The sequence below is a fragment of the Oncorhynchus tshawytscha genome, linkage group LG11 (genome assembly GCF_018296145.1).
Source record: "Oncorhynchus tshawytscha isolate Ot180627B linkage group LG11, Otsh_v2.0, whole genome shotgun sequence".
Taxonomy (NCBI): domain Eukaryota; kingdom Metazoa; phylum Chordata; class Actinopteri; order Salmoniformes; family Salmonidae; genus Oncorhynchus; species Oncorhynchus tshawytscha.
Window position 1 is genome coordinate 5,410,896 of NC_056439.1, and position 19,616 is coordinate 5,430,511.

The 19,616-nt window shown below is 42.0% G+C and overlaps 2 protein-coding genes across 2 annotated transcripts; both read left to right on the forward strand.

Moving 5' to 3' along the window:
- Positions 1–1,811: 1,811 nt before the first annotated feature.
- LOC121847781 lies at positions 1,812–7,657 on the forward strand. Its single transcript, XM_042330518.1, has 3 exons — positions 1,812–2,318; positions 2,678–2,805; positions 6,171–7,657. The coding sequence occupies exons 1-3, from the start codon at positions 2,036–2,038 to the stop codon at positions 7,392–7,394; spliced, it is 1,635 nt and encodes a 544-aa protein (XP_042186452.1). The 5' UTR covers positions 1,812–2,035; the 3' UTR covers positions 7,395–7,657.
- Positions 7,658–15,824: 8,167 nt separating this feature from the next.
- Positions 15,825–18,071, forward strand: LOC121847806 (oocyte zinc finger protein XlCOF8.4-like). The gene is made up of 2 exons (XM_042330577.1): positions 15,825–15,880; positions 16,997–18,071. The coding sequence occupies exons 1-2, from the start codon at positions 15,868–15,870 to the stop codon at positions 17,860–17,862; spliced, it is 879 nt and encodes a 292-aa protein (XP_042186511.1). The 5' UTR covers positions 15,825–15,867; the 3' UTR covers positions 17,863–18,071.
- Positions 18,072–19,616: the final 1,545 nt, after the last annotated feature.

A 19,616-nucleotide genomic window follows, 5' to 3' on the forward strand; every position in this document is an offset into this window, starting at 1 on the left:
CAGTCTGAGGACCTGGTAATATCAGGGCTGCGTTCAGCACATTTGAACGTTCTGGAATGTTCAATTGAACAGATGGTGCTGTACTCAACCAGTTACAAAACGGGGAGGGCTTGTTGGTTGGGGAACGCTGTCAGCATGGCAGTATGTCACTTATTGTTTCAAGCCACACCCACCAAATGGGAGCAAACGTACCTCAAAGTCTATTCAAGAACTTACAAGAATGTTTTGAGGAACCGTGTTGTTCAGTACAAACCGTTCTGCAACGTAGGAAATGTTCAAGCGAACTGAACGCACCTCAGGAGTTGGTGGAGGGAGAGACTGAACCTCTGAAACAGCTGGCCACAAATTATGGCCCCGGATCAGGACCCTGAATCAGGAGCTGTCGCTGTTCCTTCCCGAGTCGGAACCAGGAATGATCCACTAGGGACAGAGACTCCACCACAACCACCAAACAGAACACAACCAGTGGACAGGTGGACTGAACAACAGTCCTGGTGGTCATCAGAGAGACAGAGGCTCCAGTCGGCAGCCCAGACCCTTTTCTTCACAGTCTCAGTGCAGGGATGGAGCAGGGCCTGGGGATGATAGAGATAGACCCTGCTGTGCCTATGATACAACCACCACCGTATCCATGACAGAAGACAACCCTGGAGGTAATCTGTCTTCTCCTTCATGGTCTCATCTAATGCCTGGTGACTGGGTTCATAGAAGGCCTGGACCTGGGTGTAGCCTTCCTCAGTTACCTCATGGTTACCCCACGAATACAGACAAGGTCAAGATGGGGGTTCACCATGAGAGGTACCTAGCCTATAAAAAAATAAAGGAGAGCCGCACACTCTAGTAGCTCAGATGCAAAAATATTTATGTCCAAAATGTTTCGACAGGCAAGCTGTCTTCATCAGGGTATCTAGCCTTTAACACAGCACACAATCCCAACAACACCCAAACAATGGCTATAGGTCAAAGAGGGAGCTCAAAGACTAACCACCTGAGGATTGTGGCTCCTGCTTCTACCGCCTCTGTCATTGGGTCACAATGTGGGAGTCTGAGCATTAGGGCTGACGCTGACAAGCCGTACGCCTGCCCTACATGTGGGAAGTGTTTCGCTGAAGCAAACTATGTGAAGGAGCACCAGACCGTTCACACCAAGGAGAGGCCCTTCAAGTGTAAACTATGTTACAAGAGCCATTCTGCAACGTAGAACAGCTCTTGTAACAAGCGGTAGATGCAGGAGCCACAACCCTCAGGTGGTTGGTCTTTGAGTTCCATCCTGGACCTCTAGCCATTGTTTGGGTGTTGTTGGGATTGTGTGCTGTGTTATGGGCTTTAAAAGGGTATTTAAAAAGATATTTAATTGATATTCATGCTCCACGAGGTGAGGCCAAATGTAAGATTAGAGCAATTATGATAGATGTGCGGCAGAAGAGGTGGGACTCAGAACCCAAAGGCCAGCATTTACATGCCCGCCAAAGAAAGGTGGTGGACCAAGATTCAAGGGTCTGATTATGAAGGAAGAGGTGGTGGTTGCGTTTAGGACATTGTACGTCGAACTTGTCATTATGTCTGGTTGGCAAGTATGCAAATGGTTTGTGTACAGAGTGTATGGTTGATGAAACAGTGATGCATGTGTTAATGGATTGTTGTAAGTACAGGGCTCTTTTTATTTTCTTAGTAATACAGGATTCGATAGGAAGGTTTAGTTTCTCTTAATGTTTGTTTCTTTATTCGTTTAGTCTATTCATTTAGCTGTGCTTTGACTACACACTCCAGTACAGTAGAGGCGGCATGCACCTCTAACGTTTGAGGACCGACATAATATTATAGAAGAAGAAATAAACGGAAGTCAAGCGACCAAATACAAATTCCACGTTAGCGTTATTGTTTAGACGTGTAACAACACCCTAGACTGAAAAAAAAAACTAATTGAACTACACCGCATTACATACTTACCTCAGGTAGTGTTTAATTCGCGTTGGAGACGGGACTTGGTTGATAGATGTTATCTAGGTAACGCTAGCTAGCTGCTTAGCTAACAATGGCTAACTGTATGGTTTTTCACACTCAAATAGCCTCCGTCATGGAGGTGCTAGCGAATGCAGCCGTGGCAGAGATCTGTAAACTCGTAGACGACGACTATGCAGTGTTTCGTTTGGAAATAACTCAAAGCCAGAAAGAAAACGGGGCCTTGCGGAGGAAACTACAGCTATTGGAACTAAAGGTGGCACGGGAGCGCGCAGAGAGGACAATACGAGAGCGCGTCCTCGCCAGTCGTCCCAGTAGTGTCAAGGTCCTCGACCGATACAAAGGAATGACAAGAGGTATATTTTGCATAAGGCTGAGGATGCGCGGCCTGTCGACGTTCATATCTCAGTGCCTGTCGCCCTGTTCCCTTCTGCACGTGTGTTAGAATTGGGTCTTGTTAAGCAGGATAGTAACACTTGCGCGAAGACACTATCATATACTAACAAGATTTTTGATTTACTGCATTTCCTATTATCTACTCAATGAAAGCAATGTGATGCATGTTACATAATAATACATCGATCAGTAAATAGTATATCAAGAATTTGATTAGTTATCTTACATCCTTGTCAATTCTAGACCGTGTTTGATAAATATACCGTTGAGCATTGACAGTAGCTAACTTACGCCTATTTTCTCCCAATCTCACACTCAGGTGGACATCTCACTGGAGGCCACAGGAGCTTTGTAAAGCCAGCGGGTCACAATACATGGAGCGATGACCAACCAATCACTGTTGACGAGGGCACTCGAACCTCAATTCAGAACATTATTGTGATAGAGGTTAGTGTAATAGAGAGCAATATTAAAGGCGTATTTTTGTAGGCACTAACGGAGGCTTACAACGCCATGGCTCGTTGGCCAAAGCTTATGGGGAAATTATTATTTGTTTTTTATAAATGCTGAAAATAAGGTCTGGTAAACACAAGCTTAGATCTTATACGTTGTGTAATATGAAAATCATCAGATAACATAACTGTGAATTTTGAAGCATTTATGTAATCAAAACAAAGTGAAAAGATGTGCTAACACAAAAAATAAAACTACATCTGCCATTGAAGTCTCGCTAACAGATTTAGCTTACCTTATCAAACGGACCCAACGTTTCTTGATTACAGCATCGTTCTCAAAACGATAACCTTCCCGCTGTATAGATATGGTTGCAGCCTGAAGCAAAATAATATACCATCCTTGAGTTTTCGTTCGATCTGATAAAGGCCTCCACAGACTGTATGATTTTAGCCGTCTTATATGGGCAAATTCTTAGGTCGCTAGGTCGGCCGATTAAGTACCACTACGTGCGTTCGTTGACTCTGACTTTGTCAGGTTTAGAAATGTTTAGCCTTTATCGTAGACAGTGGCTGGTGTTAAGAGCTGATCCGGGGGACTGGCCCATAAGAACACAATATAATAGTTTGATTTAAACGGTTACATGCTTTGCAAGAATAACTATTTCCCTAATAATCTTTTTCATGACACATCTGAAATCAGGCGATAATGTGTATTTATCAAAATCCCCAATCAAAATAAACATTCTACCACAGCATCCATGTTATTTTGGGTAAGCCTATTTGATTCTAAGTTCAGACATATAAAGTTTGTATGTGAAAACTATTTCTAAGATGCATAGTTTTCAGTTTTTCCGAACTCACTTCACTCTTACATAAGCATAGAGTGAGACTTGCGCTGCTGGTGCTGGCACATGCGTAGATCAAATTACATGGCTGCAGTCGCAGAATGTGACGACAGAAATGATCCTTATTATACAATCTGGCCAGGTTGATAAAGATTTTTGTAACATGTAGGTCCGTTTTTGAGTTGCATTCCAAAAATTCAGCCGCACAAATGTACGTAGAGCTACGTAGAAAGCTAAAAAAAAAAAAAAAAAAAAAAAAGCTAACTAGAATGTTGGTGGACTGTAGGCTAAACTAGATTACGTAGTCGGCGTAGAGATGTAAAGAAAAAAAAATCGGATTTATGTTGTAGTTCAATTTGTATGACCGTTAGGGACTCTTTAGCAACTTACATATTTTGAGCACATAAAGGCTTCATAATATCAGTCAGTTAACATTACATTTATCTCATAGAACAAAACCTATATAAGATCTCCGAAGCCTTGTGTGTTAACTACGGGTCTTACTTAAAAAAAAAAAAGTTTTACCTTTATTTAACTAGGCAAGTCAGTTAAGAACAAATTCTTATTTTCAATGACAGACTAGGAACAGTGGGTTAACTGCCTGTTCAGGGGCAGAACAACATATTTGTACCATGTCAGCACAGGGATTTGAACTTGCAACCTTCCAGTTACTAGTCCAATGCTCTAACCACTAGGCTACCCTGCCACCCCATTTATACCCCTACCTGATGATTTCCCCCCAGAGGAATGCCCAACGAACCAGAGGTTAAAAAAAATGCTAACTCATTTCATATATTTTTTGGACTACAAGCTGGCGAGCTCAATAGTATTGCATAAAAAACAGTCTCTTCAGTCACTCGTTAAACAATAATGTTTACTCTCTCTCCCTTACTTTCATGTAGTCTATTTTTGCTTTGATTTCATCAGCAGCTCTATTTTCCCATGTGTGCTGTTATTCATTAATCTGTGTTGGATGCAGTCTCTCACGATCTGCAAATGTGAGTTGCGGTTTGTTGATTATTGTGAGTTGCTATTTGTTGATTATTAGGAGTACAGTAATACTTCTGGCATTTCTGGAAAGCTCATTCTCCCCTTTTTAAGGAAAACACTTATTTATCCCCTTGACAGTTATGATGGGGAGAAAAATCAGAGCTATAAATTGTTTAACCTGTAGCCAAGGCTTTATTAGTATATGGTTAAGTATGCCTGGCATTGGTTACAATCTGCCACAATATCAATGTTGCCAGCTAAGGTATAAGAGGGGATAGTAGAACTAGATGTACAAGGCTATCTGAATGGGCACACGATGTAAGTTAGACGTCGCCTAAATATTTTATTATTTAATAGAAAATAATGCACGGACTTACGTGACTAAAATGGCTGTGAATAAGGAAGTGGAAGCTATTATGTGCATGATGGAAATTAAGTTGGAGGTTTGTATGAACTCTTCAGTAAAACAAAAATAACTACAATGATTAAAATGATTGTGACTATAACTAGACAAAAAATGTCCAGAGTTGTAGTCAACTGATAATAACTAAAACTAAGAAGGATGAAATTACTAAAATGGGTATTTTAGTCATAAAAACTCAATCTAAAATAGGTGAGAAAATGAACACTACAGCCATCGATCTGTGCTCCCCAAAGAGTCACCCTCCAGGCATGTAGGTTAGCCTAGATGTTTGACGAAATCACAATTTCAGTCGTTCATCAAAGTAGATAAGCCATACTTTTAAGACTGCTAAATAAAAACATTAAATCAATTAATGTATTGTCATGTAGAGATACCTAAGCAACTGCATCTCTCTATCGCTCTTCCTCTCCATGTCTGTCTGCCAGCCCCACTGGCAAGAACCAATGAGAACAGGCAGATGAAGATGTAATTGATTCTGGTCATTGTAGTTAATTACCACATGTTCTGTGCTTAACTATGATGAGTTGGGCAACATATCCCAGAGAGAGATCTCTCTCGAAAAATGGCGCAAACAACGCGTTGAGAGCAACAACAAACCAACAACAAACTAAATGGAATTCAAATAATTGAGTCCATCAATTAGTTATTTACAAACCAACATTTCGGTAAATAACTCAGCATCACAACAAGCTCTTATTTAATCTGAATAAATTATGACCAAACTACAACTGAGATTTACCAATTAGAAACAATTTGAATATCATACTCACAAAAATGATAATTATACAATTACTAATTGTGATGGTAATTGTGATTGTAGCCATTTGGAAAACCAGGAAGAAAAAAAAGAATTGACGGTGGTACCACCACACGTAATATAATTGAAAAGCCCAGACTGTCTTCTCAAAGGTACAACAGGACCTGACACAGTGGCATGTATGGCCTTAATTAGAGATACGGATCATAAACAAATGTCCATTTGAGAGGGCAAATGAATTGCTGAGTCTCAGGAGGATAGGGGAGCTTGTGAGACTTCTCCACGGCGTTGTTATCCAATTCAAGTCATGTACCAATAATAAGCTCCTCTCTTCTTGTCAGTCTGTAGATGCAGATGCTGCAGGGCCCGGAGGATCGCCACTGGTCAAGCAGGAGAAGTCTGAAGGAGAGGAGGACCCACGGCACAACAGAGATATCCAAACTGGAGCAGCGGCTGGAGTGCCCCCTATAGCCACGGAGGACAACACCACCGCTCCAGTGCAGCCCAGGACCCAACGCAGCATCACGGAGGTCAGTGGAACGCCGAACGCCGTCCTCAAGTCCGAGACAGACACAAAGACTTTAACTTTAACACGCAGGCTCTTACACACAGGATTTGACCACAGATCAGACCCAGAGAGACTGGGGCTGGGGCTGGGGAGACTGGGCTGTCCTCCTGCTCCCAGCTCAGAGTACTTACCAGTATTTCACCAGACCCAGAGGACGGTTCATTCCCGTGGAGATGGTGAAGGTGACACATTAGACACTGGCAGTGATGATCTGTCTTCCTCTTACGCGACAGAGATGGAACCTGGCAACATATCCTTGGGTTTAGAGACACAGACTGATCTGTCTAGAGGGTACTGGAACCAGTGCAGTAGTAGTGTATACTCTGAAGGGTGCCTAGATAAGAAAAGGGAGGGTCTGGTCGTAGATGTGAAAGTGGAGGGCGATGCTCCTCCCACATGGAATGCAGATAGTCACCTAGGAGACCGACACTCACAGGGCAGAGAATTCTTAGATTACAGAGGAAGCTTAGAGACTAATCCAAATGTCGCAACCCACTCCCCTTTACACGCATTCAGGGATCGCGACCCAGTGTCCGCATCGATGGGGCTTTCTGATTCACAGGGCCCCGTCCTTTTCGATCAGGTCTTGAACTCAAACGACCAAAGGGCAAAGGCTCGGGGAGGTGGAGAAACATCAGGCAATACTAAAGAGAAACGGTTCCTCTGCATGTTCTGTAACAAAGGCTTCAGCTGCCCCCAGAAGGTGGAGAGGCACCAGAGGATCCACACAGGTGAGAAACCCTACAGCTGCCCCCAGTGTGAGAAAAGGTTCTCCCGCCAGGACCACTTGAAGTTGCACCAGAAGGTCCACACAGGGGAGAAACCCTACAGCTGCCCCCAGTGTCACATGCGCTTTACCCAGGCTGGCAACCTGAAGATGCACCTGAAGGTCCACACGGGAGAGAGGCCATTCGCCTGTACGCACTGCGGGAAGAAGTTCTCAGAGAGGAGATACCTCAGGATACACCAGCAGAAAAACCATTCCACTCTAACATAGAAAGTAACCATTCCATTCAATAGCTTCTGGCGTTTAGATCAAACCCTGCATTAAAGACAAAGACTAATTTACATTGTTGTCAACAGAAATTATGCATTTGGAATAAGCAGAGGAACAGATTTCAGTGTTGAATATTCCTGGGCAGAATATTGCATCCAGACATTGTGATATACACTGAATGTATAAAACATTAGGAACACCTTCTCTTTCTATGACAGACTGACCAGGTGAATCCAGGTGAAAGCTATGATCCCTTATTGATGTCACCTGTTAAATCAACTTCAGTCTGTAAATGAAGGGGAGGAGGCAGGTTAAAGAAGGATTTTAAAGCCTTTGAGACATGGATAGTGTGTGTGTGCCATTTAGAGGGTGACTGGGCAAGACAGACTAAAGTGCCTTTGAATGGGGTATGATTGTAGGTGCCAGGCGTACTGGTTTGAGTGTGTCAAGAACCGCAATGCTGCTGGGTGTTTCACTCAACATTTTCCTGTGTGTATCAAGAATGGTCCACCACCCAAAGGACATCCAGCCAACTTAACACAACTTTGGAAGCATTGGAGTCAACATGGGCCAGCATCTCTGTGGAATGCTTTCGACATCTTGTTGAGTCCATGTTCTGACGAATTAAGGCTGTTCTGAGGGCAAAAGGGGGTGCAACTCAGTATTAGGAAGGTGTTCCTTATGTTTTGTACACTCAGTGTATAAGGCACATCCACACCTGAGAAATCTGTTTCATATTGTGTTTGTGCTGTGTAGGATATATGATGTTCACAAATGAACCCAAAACACTTTTAATGAGAAAATGAATAGTTTATGAAGATCATGCAGATTTCTTTGATGTGTATGTGTGGTTTTCATATGGTATATTTAATACTTGTTTATGTTTAGCCCCTTCCACTTGTGGAAATTGGTCAATATGGATTGGGCCAAATTGAAATTTCTAACAGATTAACTATTAAAAGCATATGCATTACCATGGTAGAAATTGAAGGAGAACACTTTAGAGTTGATGGGGAAATGATTTGACCAAAGGTGAAGACAACAGTTCACCTGACACAAGACTGAATCCAAACATTACACGGTTGATTTTATGTGCATTGGACATTTACTGTACTTTTCATGGCATTTGTCAATAACAAAATCTGAAAATACTGTGGAAACATTCAGTCTCAAAATATGAATATTCATTGTAATTTTGGAGTGGGAGCAAGATAAGTAAAAAATGGTTTGAGTCAAATTTATTTATATAGCCCTTCTTACATCAGCTGATATATCAAAGTGCTGTACAGAAACCCAGCCTAAAACCTCAAACAGCAAGCAATGCAGGTGTAGAAGCACGTTGGCTAGGAAAAACTCCCTAGAAAGGCCAAAACCTAGGAAGAAACCTAGAGAGGGACAAGGCTATGAGGGGTGGCCAGTCCTCTTCTGGCTGTGCCAGGTGGAGATTATAACAGAACATGGCCAAGATGTTCAAATGTTCATAAATGACCAGCATGGTCAAATAATAATAATCACAGTAGTTGTTGAGGGTGCAACAAGTCAGCACCTCAGGAGTAAATGTCAGTTGGCTTTTCATAGCCGATCATTAAGAGTATCTCTACTGCTCCTGCTGTCTCTAGAGAGTTGAAAACAGCAGGTCTGGGACAGGTAGCACGTCCGGTGAACAGCTCAGGGTTCCATAGCCGCAGGCAGAACAGTTGAAACTGGAGCAGCAGCACGGCCAGGTGGACTGGGGACAGCAAGGAGTCATCATGCCAGGTAGTCCTGAGGCATGGTCCTAGGGCTCATGTCCTCCGAGAGAAAGAGAGAATTAGAGAGAGAGCATACTTAAATTCACACAGGACACGGGATAAGACCGAAGGAATACTCCAGATATAACAGACTGACCCTAGCCCCCCGACACATAAACTACTGCAGCATAAATACTGGAGGCTGAGACAGGAGCGGTCAGGAGACACTGCTGCCCCATCCAATGATACCCCCGGACAGGGCCAAACAGGCAGGATATAACTCCACCCACTTTTCCAAAGCACAGCCCCCACACCACTAGAGGGATATCTTCAACCACCAACTTACCATCCTGAGACAAGGCTGAGTATAGCCCACAAAGATCTCCGCCACGGCACAACCCAATGGGTGGCGCCAACCCAGTGAGAGGTCTAACTAGTTAAAGAAGTGTGCGTTGTTCCGAAGTAATTTCAGTGCACTTTTATGACTTTATGGCTTATTTGAGCTCTGCTTGCATTGCCATTGAGGAACTGAAGAAAGCACACTTGCAGTTTTTTGTTTGGAACACAACCCTGCGTCCCCACCATCACACAATTCGAGACCTTGGGACTATAAAGGCTCTCACATTTTGGTCAAAAATGTGTTATTCACATAGTTGCTCTGTAGTTGGTCCTACACATGTGTGATGTCAGATTTGTGATAAAGACAACTTACGATGGTAAAAGAAAAAGTGATATCTTCACAAACATCTTTGAAACCCAGGTTGACATTTCAGAGCCATAAGGTTCTATCTGTGAATGACACCCCCCCCCCAAAAAAAACTGATTTGCAAATGTCTCAAGATTTTATACCCTGCACTTCAGGTACCTTTTAAAATGAGGACCTTATTGGGTTATGAAAGAAGAATTCATTACAAAACAGTTCTGAGATCTGGGATGAGAACGTTGATGCTCAATATCTCAAACTATGCTTTGCGCAGATAGAACTTTAAACTCCCACGTTCACGAATTACTGTTGCTGTTTACATAATCTCACATTTTTCTATTAGAAATCGCAATCCGGGTCAGGTGGGCATCATTTGACAGCGTATCCTATTGTCAACATGACTAGCTAATACAGTGGTAGGCTTTCAAAAGGTACTTCAGACAAACAGACTGTAATTTTGGTGCACATAGAATGGAGTTATGAGTGTATTCAAGTGCGTGTTCCGCGGCTAAGGTTCTGCACAATACGACAAACACAGGCTCATTGTGTTCAGGACAACCCAGGGTTTAACACATGTCATCCTTGTAACTGTGGATCAAACATAGCGATCATAAACGTTGATACTCTAAATTACATGTTTTCCAATATGGAAATGTGAAGTGCACCTTTGGACTCACAGGTGTGTGGTTTGCTTGTATGACATCAGTGGTAGTTATTATAATCCTCAATGTCTCATCTTTCAGAACGCATTGACTCAATTTCCAGCATTCCCCTCACTCGGACAACAACAAATGTGCTAAAGTAACCCAATTAACAGGTGGGATGGGGACATCTTGTTGCGCAGTGCTAAAGTTTATAACAGCAATCAGTCAAATCTCATACAGTGATGTACAGCCACTGCATTCCAATTTAGGCACTTATCAATGACAAAATCTTGTATTTTCAACCCGTACACGGAATGACGGGGTGTGAGTGGAAAGGGTTAATATACACAAAATGGGACTTTTCATTCTAAGACTTTCATTGAGACTCTCTTTAGTATACATCACATCTGATCTCACCCTATTTTGCATACATACAACAGCACTTTATAACCAATATACATTTACTAAATATACCTACACATACCCACACACTAAGAAACACCTACTGTACACGTCATTATAGTTTAGTCAGGTATGTCTGATTTTTAAAAATTATTTTTATTTTTTACTTATCATAGCTGACTTGTTTTTACCCACATTTATGTCCACCATGATGGGTTTAACAACAATGAAGTCATTCTGTAACTACAGTGGGGATGGGTAAACACACCACGTTGAAAGTCCATGCCTTTCAATCATCAAACCATCAATGCTGCATTATGTACCTTTTTGGGCGACCCCACCAAATTCACATAGAAATGACAGTTGTAGATCTGTCATTCTTATTGAAAGCAAGTCTAATAAGCGGTAGATCTGTTCTATGTGCACTATTTTTATGCTTTGTGTTCGTAAGTTTAATTTTTGCATCTTTAACTTCCGGTTTTATACACCAGCTGGAAATACTTTTTGGTTATTGACAAGATATTTCACAGCGGTTTAGATGGTACAACGATTCTCTACACTTAGATAGGGTTGGGCGGTATTCAGATTGTCATACTGTCCTCTCAACCCAGGAAACAAACAAATAAAAGCCCATTGGGTGTCTATTACCAGAATTCTCACAAAATTGTCACAATTAATAGAAAATTTCCATGTAGGCTGATAGCTAAATATGTTAACAAGCGCAAACGAAAATAAACAAATTGCAAAGACAGGCAATCCAGCTCATGAAGTTAAACATACAGTGGGCCAAAAAAGTATTTAGTCAGCCACCAATTGTGCAAGTTATCCCACTTAAAAAGATGAGAGAGGCCTGTAATTTTCATCATAGGTACACTTCAACTATGACAGACAAAATGAGGAAAAAACATCCAGAAAATCACATTGTAGGATTTTTATGAATTTATTTGCAAATTATGGTGGAAAATAAGTATTTGGTCACCTACAAACAAGCAAGTTTTCTGGCTCTCTCAGACCTGTAACTTCTTCTTTAAGAGGCTCCTCTGTCCTCCACTCGTTACCTGTATTAATGGCACCTGTTTGAACTTGTTATCAGTATAAAAGACTCCTGTCCACAACCTCAAACAGTCACACTCCAAACTCCACTATGGCCAAGACCAAAGAGCTGTCGAAGGACACCAGAAACAAAATTGTAGACCTGCACCAGGCTGGGAAGACTGAATCTGCAATAGGTAAGCAGCTTGGTTTGAAGAAATCAACTGTGGGAGCAATTATTAGGAAATGGAAGACATACAAGACCACTGATGATCTCCCTCGATCTGGGGCTCCACGCAAGATCTCACCCCGTGGGGTCAAAATGATCACAAGAACGGTGAGCAAAAATCCCAGAACCACACGGGGGGACCTAGTGAATGACCTGCAGAGAGCTGGGACCAAAGTAACAAAGCTTACCATCAGTAACACACTACGCCGCCAGGGACTCAAATCCTGCAGTGCCAGACGTGTCCCCATGCTTAAGCCAGTACATGTCCAGGCCCGTCTGAAGTTTGCTAGAGAGCATTTGGATGATCCAGAAGAAGATTGGGAGAATGTCATATAGTCAGATGAAACCAAAATATAACTTTTTGGTAAAAACTCAACTCGTCGTGTTTGGAGGACAAAGAATGCCGAGTTGCATCCAAAGAACACCATACCTACTGTGAAGCATGGGGGTGGAAACATCATGCTTTGGGGCTGTTTTTCTGCAAAGGGACCAGGACGACTGATCCGTGTAAAGGAAAGAATGAATGGGGCCATGTATCGTGAGATTTTCTTCCATCAGCAAGGGCATTGAAGATGAAACGTGGCTGGGTCTTTCAGCATGACAATGATCCCAAACACACCACCCGGGCAACAAAGAGTGGCTTCGTAAGAAGCATTTCAAGGTCCTGGAGTGGCCTAGCCAGTCTCCAGATCTCAACTCCATAGAAAATCTTTGGAGGGAGTTGAAAGTCCGTGTTGCCCAGCAACAGCCCCAAAACATCACTGCTCTAGAGGAGATCTGCATGGAGGAATGGGCCAAAATAGCAGCAACAGTGTGTGTAAACCTTGTGAAGAGTTACAGAAAACATTTGACATCTCATTGCCAACAAAGGGTATATAACAAAGTATTGAAATAAACTTTTGTTATTGACCAAATACTTATTTTCCACCATAATTTGCAAATAAATTCATTAAATATCCTACAATGTGATTTTCTGGATTTTTTTCCTTCTCATTTTGTCTGTCATAGTTGAAGTGTACCTATGATGAAAATTACAGGCCTCATCTTATTAAGTGGGAGAACTTGCACAATTGGTGGCTGACTTAATACTTTTTTGCCTCACTGTATATATAGGTAGGAGCTACCGAATGTAATTTTTTGGTGAGTTTGGACATTTACAAACAAATGTGAATGACAGACATTGTGCAAATGAACAAAGTTTTGATACATACAGTACTGGCTCTCAAGCAGCATGTCTACAACTGTGTATGTGTGGAGTCTGTAGTCGCTAGTGCAACGGGCCTGCCTGCTACGAGAAGAGAGAAATGCAAGGAAGTCAAGATAAGTGGCAGCTGTTCAAATAACTAATCCAAATGGCTTTGACTTCTCAAACACGACAGAAAGCTGACACAATATGATGCCCCACCACCTTATTAAAACAGACACTGACTTAGCAAATTCAACTAGGGTTCGTGTTAACGCATAATTCAGTGTTTTTTTACGCAGGAAAAAAATATATCTTGCTGCGTTTTGTAAACGCAGATCTAAAATGCTTCTTATTGTAAATTCTGCTCGGCATCAGAGCAATTTTGTACTTAAGTTGAAACTCATCTCGAATGAGAATAAACTAACAGGCAGACAGTACTCTTGAGTGATGTGTAGCTTTTTTTCTCCGGTACATTTCTTGGTGTAGCCGGCCTATTTTCGATGGTAAAGTGCTAGATTCACTTTAAGCAAAATATTAGGACAAGTAGCTCGCTACCTTCTTTCTATGATAGGTCTAAACATTAGAAAGATATTGGCCATCCATCGTTTTTGGTAGAAAAGAAAAGACAGCTTTTTCATTGTAAGTTAATTTACTTGTGTGGCTGCCAGCCAAATTGCGTTGCACTTCTGTTGTCATCTTATGAAAATTAAGCTATTTTCTGCCTGTGTTGCACTAATGTATTTTCTGTGAAGAAAAACTATAGTTGCACGTCCTTGATCACTCTATTGAAGAAGAAAAAAACCTCCCAGTTGACTTTAAATATAAAACGCGACCCCTGTCAATACACAGCTGGATTTAACTGCTCCCGCTTTCCCCTGTAGTGCTATTTACAAACAAACACGTGACTGGCTCAACTGTGCTGGGGACCTAAGTAAGCTTCGTATTGATGCCATGTTTCATGAGCTGAAATAAAAGATCCCTGAAATGTTCCATAGGCACAACAAAACGTAATTCTCTCAAATGTTGTCCATACATTTCTTTACATCCCTGTTAGTGAGCATTTCTCCTTTGCCAAGATAATCCATCCACCTAACAGGTGTGGCATATCAAGAAAATGATTAAACAGCATGCTCATTACACAGGTGCACCTTGTGCTGGGGACAAAAGGCCACTCTTAAATGTGATTGCAGGATAGTCCATTAGAGCTGTTGCCAGAGAATTGAATGTTCATTCATTTACTCTCAGCCACCTCCATTTTAGAAAATTTGGCATTACGTCCAACTGGCCTCACAACCGCAGACCATGTGTAACCATGCCAGCCAAGGATCGTCTGAGACCAGCCACCTGGACAACTGATGAAACTGGGTTTGCATCAGTGTTTCTGCAAAAACTGTCAAACTGTTTTAGGGAAGCTCATCTGCATGCTCATCGTCATCACCAGGGTCTTGACCTGACTGCAGTTCGGCATCATAACCAACTTCAGTGGGCAAATGTTCACCTTTGATGGCCACTGGTACGCTGGAGAAGTTTGCTCTTCATGCATGAATCCCGGTTTCCACTGTACTGGGCAGATGGCGTCGTGTGGGCGAGCAGTTTGCTGATGTCAACGTTCTGAACGGAGCGCCTCATGATGGCGATGGGGTTATGGTATGGGCAGGCATAAGCTACATACAATGAACACAATTGCATTTTATCAATGGCAATTTGAATGCACAGAGTTGCCGTGACGAGATCCTGAGGGCCATTGTCGTGCCATTCATCCGCCTCCATCACCTCATGTTTCAGCATGATAATGCACGGCCCCATGTCTCAAGAATCTGTACACAGTTCCTGTTCTTTCCCAGTTCTTCCATGGCCTGCATACTTACCAGACATGTCACCCATAGAGCATGTTTGTGATGCTCTGGATCGTCGTGTACGAAAGTGTTCCAGTTCCTGACAATATCCAACAACTTTGCACAGCCATTGAAGAAGAGTGGGACAACATTCCACAGGCCACAGTCAACAGCCTGATCAACTCTATGTGAAGGAGATGTGTCGCGCTGGACGAGGCAAATGGTGGTCACACCAGATACTGACTGGCTTTCTGATCCACGCCCCTACTTGTTTTTAAGGTATCTGTGACCAACAGATGCATATCTGTATTTCCAGTCATGTGAAATCCATAGATTAGGGCCAAATTAATTTATTTCAATTGACTGATTTCCTTATATGAACTGTAACAATGTAAAATCTTTGAAATTGCTCCATGTAGCGTTTTTATGTTTTTGTTCAGTGTACATTTGTATAGTATCAAATCAACTAACATGTTTGCATAGTGTCATATCAACTAGCATGTTTGTATAGTACTCATAGCAATCCCTCATTGCCCAATCAGAAGATGCTCATAGCAGGGTGCTCATATAAGATTTCTTGATCCAACATCCTCTCCCTCTGTATCTCTTACAGCCAGTAGACATGGAGGATGGGAAGCCTGATCTGCTGCTGGTCAAAGAGGAGACAATAGAAGATGAACCAGAGAGCATTGACCTGCTGAGTGGACTAAAGATGGGGGAGCAAGGTAAGAGAGAAATACATATAGCCTCCATACAGTAATATATCTTCAATGGGAATAGTGATGCGCCTGGCTATTATAATTTGGAAAAAACATTTTTTTCATCAAATTAAGTTAATACATGTTTACATACAAAAACACACATCATAACGTATGAACATGACCAGGGCCTGATTTCCCTATAGCGATGGAACTTAGGCATACAAGTTCTTTTACAGATGCGTCTTTCTTACAACGTCCTAAAATGTAACATGCGTTTCCCAAAACACCAAGCAGAGAGAACGTTCGCTAAGTGCGTTGTTGAGGCATGTGTCGATACTGATAGGATCGAAAGAACGGCAGCCCTGCTCTCAGATCAGCGTTCTCCCTTTCCAATCTTACCTTTAACATTTGAATTATTCCACGATACTGACGACGGATCAGCTCCTAGAGATAGTATCACCTATGGCTACAAATATTGAGGTGGCTTATTCTAATGCTTACCCTATAATAATGCACTAGATCAAGGTTTGGAACATCGTTGCGCACATGTTACACATCATGACATATATTGAGGCCAAAATTACAGACAGTAGCATACAAAGAGCTAAATAAAGCTCCATTGAATTAACATTCAAAATACAGGTCTCTGTAGCCTATAGGCCTACTATATTTATTTTAATACAGTCATCTAGGTTTTCATTTGAAGCATCTTTATATCCTTTGCTTGTTATGCAAAGAAATGAGCAACTTTGTATTTGTAGTTTTGTAGTCACTGTCACATTCGTTCTGAAGTTGTCGGCTGTCACAGAAAGACCGGTAAACATCTTGATTTTGTGTTTAGCGGACATCTTGATTGTGTGTATAAAGTGATGCGGATGGGCAAAAAAAGCATCTAACGACGTACTTAGATGTTCTACATGTGGTCTGAGGCAGTCTTTAAACAACAAGCGTTTTCAAGAGCAACTTTAGTAATGATGGTTTTGGGAAACCGATTAACGATGCTCATACGAAGGTTCTAACGATGAACATAGCCTTAAGATGCTCTTGGGAAACCGGGCCCAGGTAACTAACTAAAAAAAACTCTACATGTAAAGTTCTTTGCCATGTTTTTAAAGTCTGTTTTCTAAACGCATCCTGCAGGTGGTTGGCTGGAGGATAACAGAGAAGACTGGTCGGCCATCTTGGATTCCCAGACCCAGACGGGTGCCAAGGGCCCAGTGGATAACATCACTGAGCAGGCCAGGACCAGAGGCGACATAGTGGAGGTCAGTGGATGGGACAGCATCTTCAACTCTGGACTGGGGAACAACACTGTTTACCACAACCAGAAACAGACAGTCGAACACAAAACAACAACTGAACGTAATCTCCATGACAACAGACTGGCTGAGACCAGGGCGAGGCGTAGATTTTGTCTGCGGGGACGGGGAGGTGTCGGTATGCAGCGGGAGAGAACAGACACAGACTCCTCGAGTGATGCTCCGGCCTGCTCCTATAGTTGTGATTCAGAGAGACTGACGGCGCCTCAGGTTAACCCCCTAACAGGTGCTGCCTTCAGCCTGCCTTCTATAGGATCTATCAACTGGAACATGGACCCTGCGACAACACAGACACTCCCTGGCCTTCATCCTCCTCACACTCTCCTAATGTTAAACCAGACCTCGGACAATGCCAAAACACTAAATGGCTACACAAGCCCATTGACAAATGATGGTAATAGAGACGGAATCAGTAAAGGTGTCAGCACCAAAGAAAAGCGCTTCCCGTCTTCATTCTGTGGGAAAGTCTTCAGTTTCCCCGAACAGGTGGAGCTCCACCAGAGGATGCACACAGGGGGGAAACCTTTCGGCTGCCACCTGTGCCGGGTCAGTTTTTCAGACTCCTCTAACCTGAAGAGGCACCTGAGGGTCCACACAGGGGAGAAACCGTACAGCTGCCCCCAGTGTGAGAAGAGGTTCTCCCGCCAGCACAATATGAAGATGCACCTGAAGGTCCACACGGGATAGATGTCGTTCGCCTGTACGCACTGCAGGAAGGGGTTCTCAGAGAGGAGCTTCCTGAGGACACAACAGAAAATGCACACAGCGCATGTATAGTAATATGTACAGTGCCTTCACAAGGTTTTCACACCCCTTGATTTTTCCACATTTTGTTGTTACAGCTTGAATTTAAAATGGATTGCATTTAGATTTTTTGGTCACTGGCCTACACACAATATCCCACAATTTCAAAATGTAATTATGTTTTTAGAAATGTTTACAAATTTATAAAAAATGAAAAGCTGAAACCCCTTTTGTTATGGCAAGCCTAAATAAGGTCAGGAGTAAACATGTGCTTAACAAGTCTCGTAATAAGTTTCATGGACTCACTCTGTGTGCAATGATAGTGTTTAACATAATTTTTTTATGACTACCTCATCTCTGTACCTCACACATACAATTATCTTTAAAGTCCTTTAATCGAGCAGTGAATTTCAAACAGATTCAACCACAAAGACCAGGGAGGTTTTCCAATGCTCCGCAAAGAAGGGCACCTATTTGTAGATGGGTACAAATTTTTAAAAAGCAGACATTGAATATCCTTCTGAGAATGGTGAAGTTATGAATTACACTTTGAATGAAGTATCAATACACCCAGTCACTACAAAGATACAGGCGTCCTTCCTAACTCAGTTTCCGGAGAGGAAGGAAACCACTCGGGGATTTCACCATGAGGACAATGGTGACTAAAAAATAGTTTGAGTTTAATGGTTGTGATGTGAGAACTGAGGATGGATCAACAACATTGTAGTTACTCCACAATACTAACCTAATTGACAGTGTGAAAAGAAAGAAGCCTAAACATTCCAAAACATACATCCTGTTTTCCAAAAAATTGACAAAGCAATTCACTTTTTGTCTTGAAAACGAAGTGTTATGTTTGGGGCAAATCCAATAAAACATATTACTGAGTACCACTCTCTATATTTTCAAGCATAGTGCTGGCTACATCATGTTATGGGTATGCTTGGAATTGTTAAGGAATGGGACGTTTTTCAGGATAAAAAAAGAAACAGAATGGAGCTAAGCACAGGCAAAATCCTAGAGGAAAACCTGGTTCAGTCTGCTTTCCACCAGACACTGGGAGATTAATTCACCTTTCACTAGGACAATAACCTAAAATGGAGCTGCTTACCAAGAAGAAAATAAATGTTCTTGAGTGGCCGAGTTACAGTTTTGACTTAAATCTGCTTAAATCTATGGCAAGACCTGAAAATGGTTGTCTAGCAATGGTCAACAATCAATTTGACAGAGCTTGAAGAATTTTGTTTTAAGAATAATGGGCAAATGTTGAACAATCCAGGTGTGGAAAGCTCTTAGAGACTTACCCAGAAAAACTCACAGCTGTAATCGCTGCCAAAAGTGATTCTAACATGTATTGGGGGGTTGAATACTTATATGATGTAGAAACAGTATGTTAGTGTTTTCTAATTATTTACTTTTTTACTGATGTTTGATAGTATTTTTAGTAAGATCATTGACAAAAAAATTACAAATCCAATTTATCCCACTTTGTAACACAACAATGTGGAAAAATTCAAGGTATGTGAATACTTTCTGAAGGCACTGTAGTACTATTTAGTTTGTAGTTATTTCTGCTGGTTTGGGTTGTAGTATGGAACTGGATGAGGTGAACTGAGGAAAGAATGAGTATGATAAGGCAGAGTAGATGATATGGTGGTGATGATGTCTGTAAAAATGCTTCACTGATGAAAAGTGAC

Bases quoted from the DNA above. Each gene is read 5' to 3' on its own strand.
- LOC121847781 (XM_042330518.1), top strand. From the start codon at position 2,036: ATGGCTAACTGTATGGTTTTTCACACTCAAATAGCCTCCGTCATGGAG. The intron at 2,319-2,677 runs GTATATTTTGCA...TCTCACACTCAG, and splicing joins ATACAAAGGAATGACAAGAG to GTGGACATCTCACTGGAGGC. The intron at 2,806-6,170 runs GTTAGTGTAATA...TCTTCTTGTCAG, and splicing joins AGAACATTATTGTGATAGAG to TCTGTAGATGCAGATGCTGC.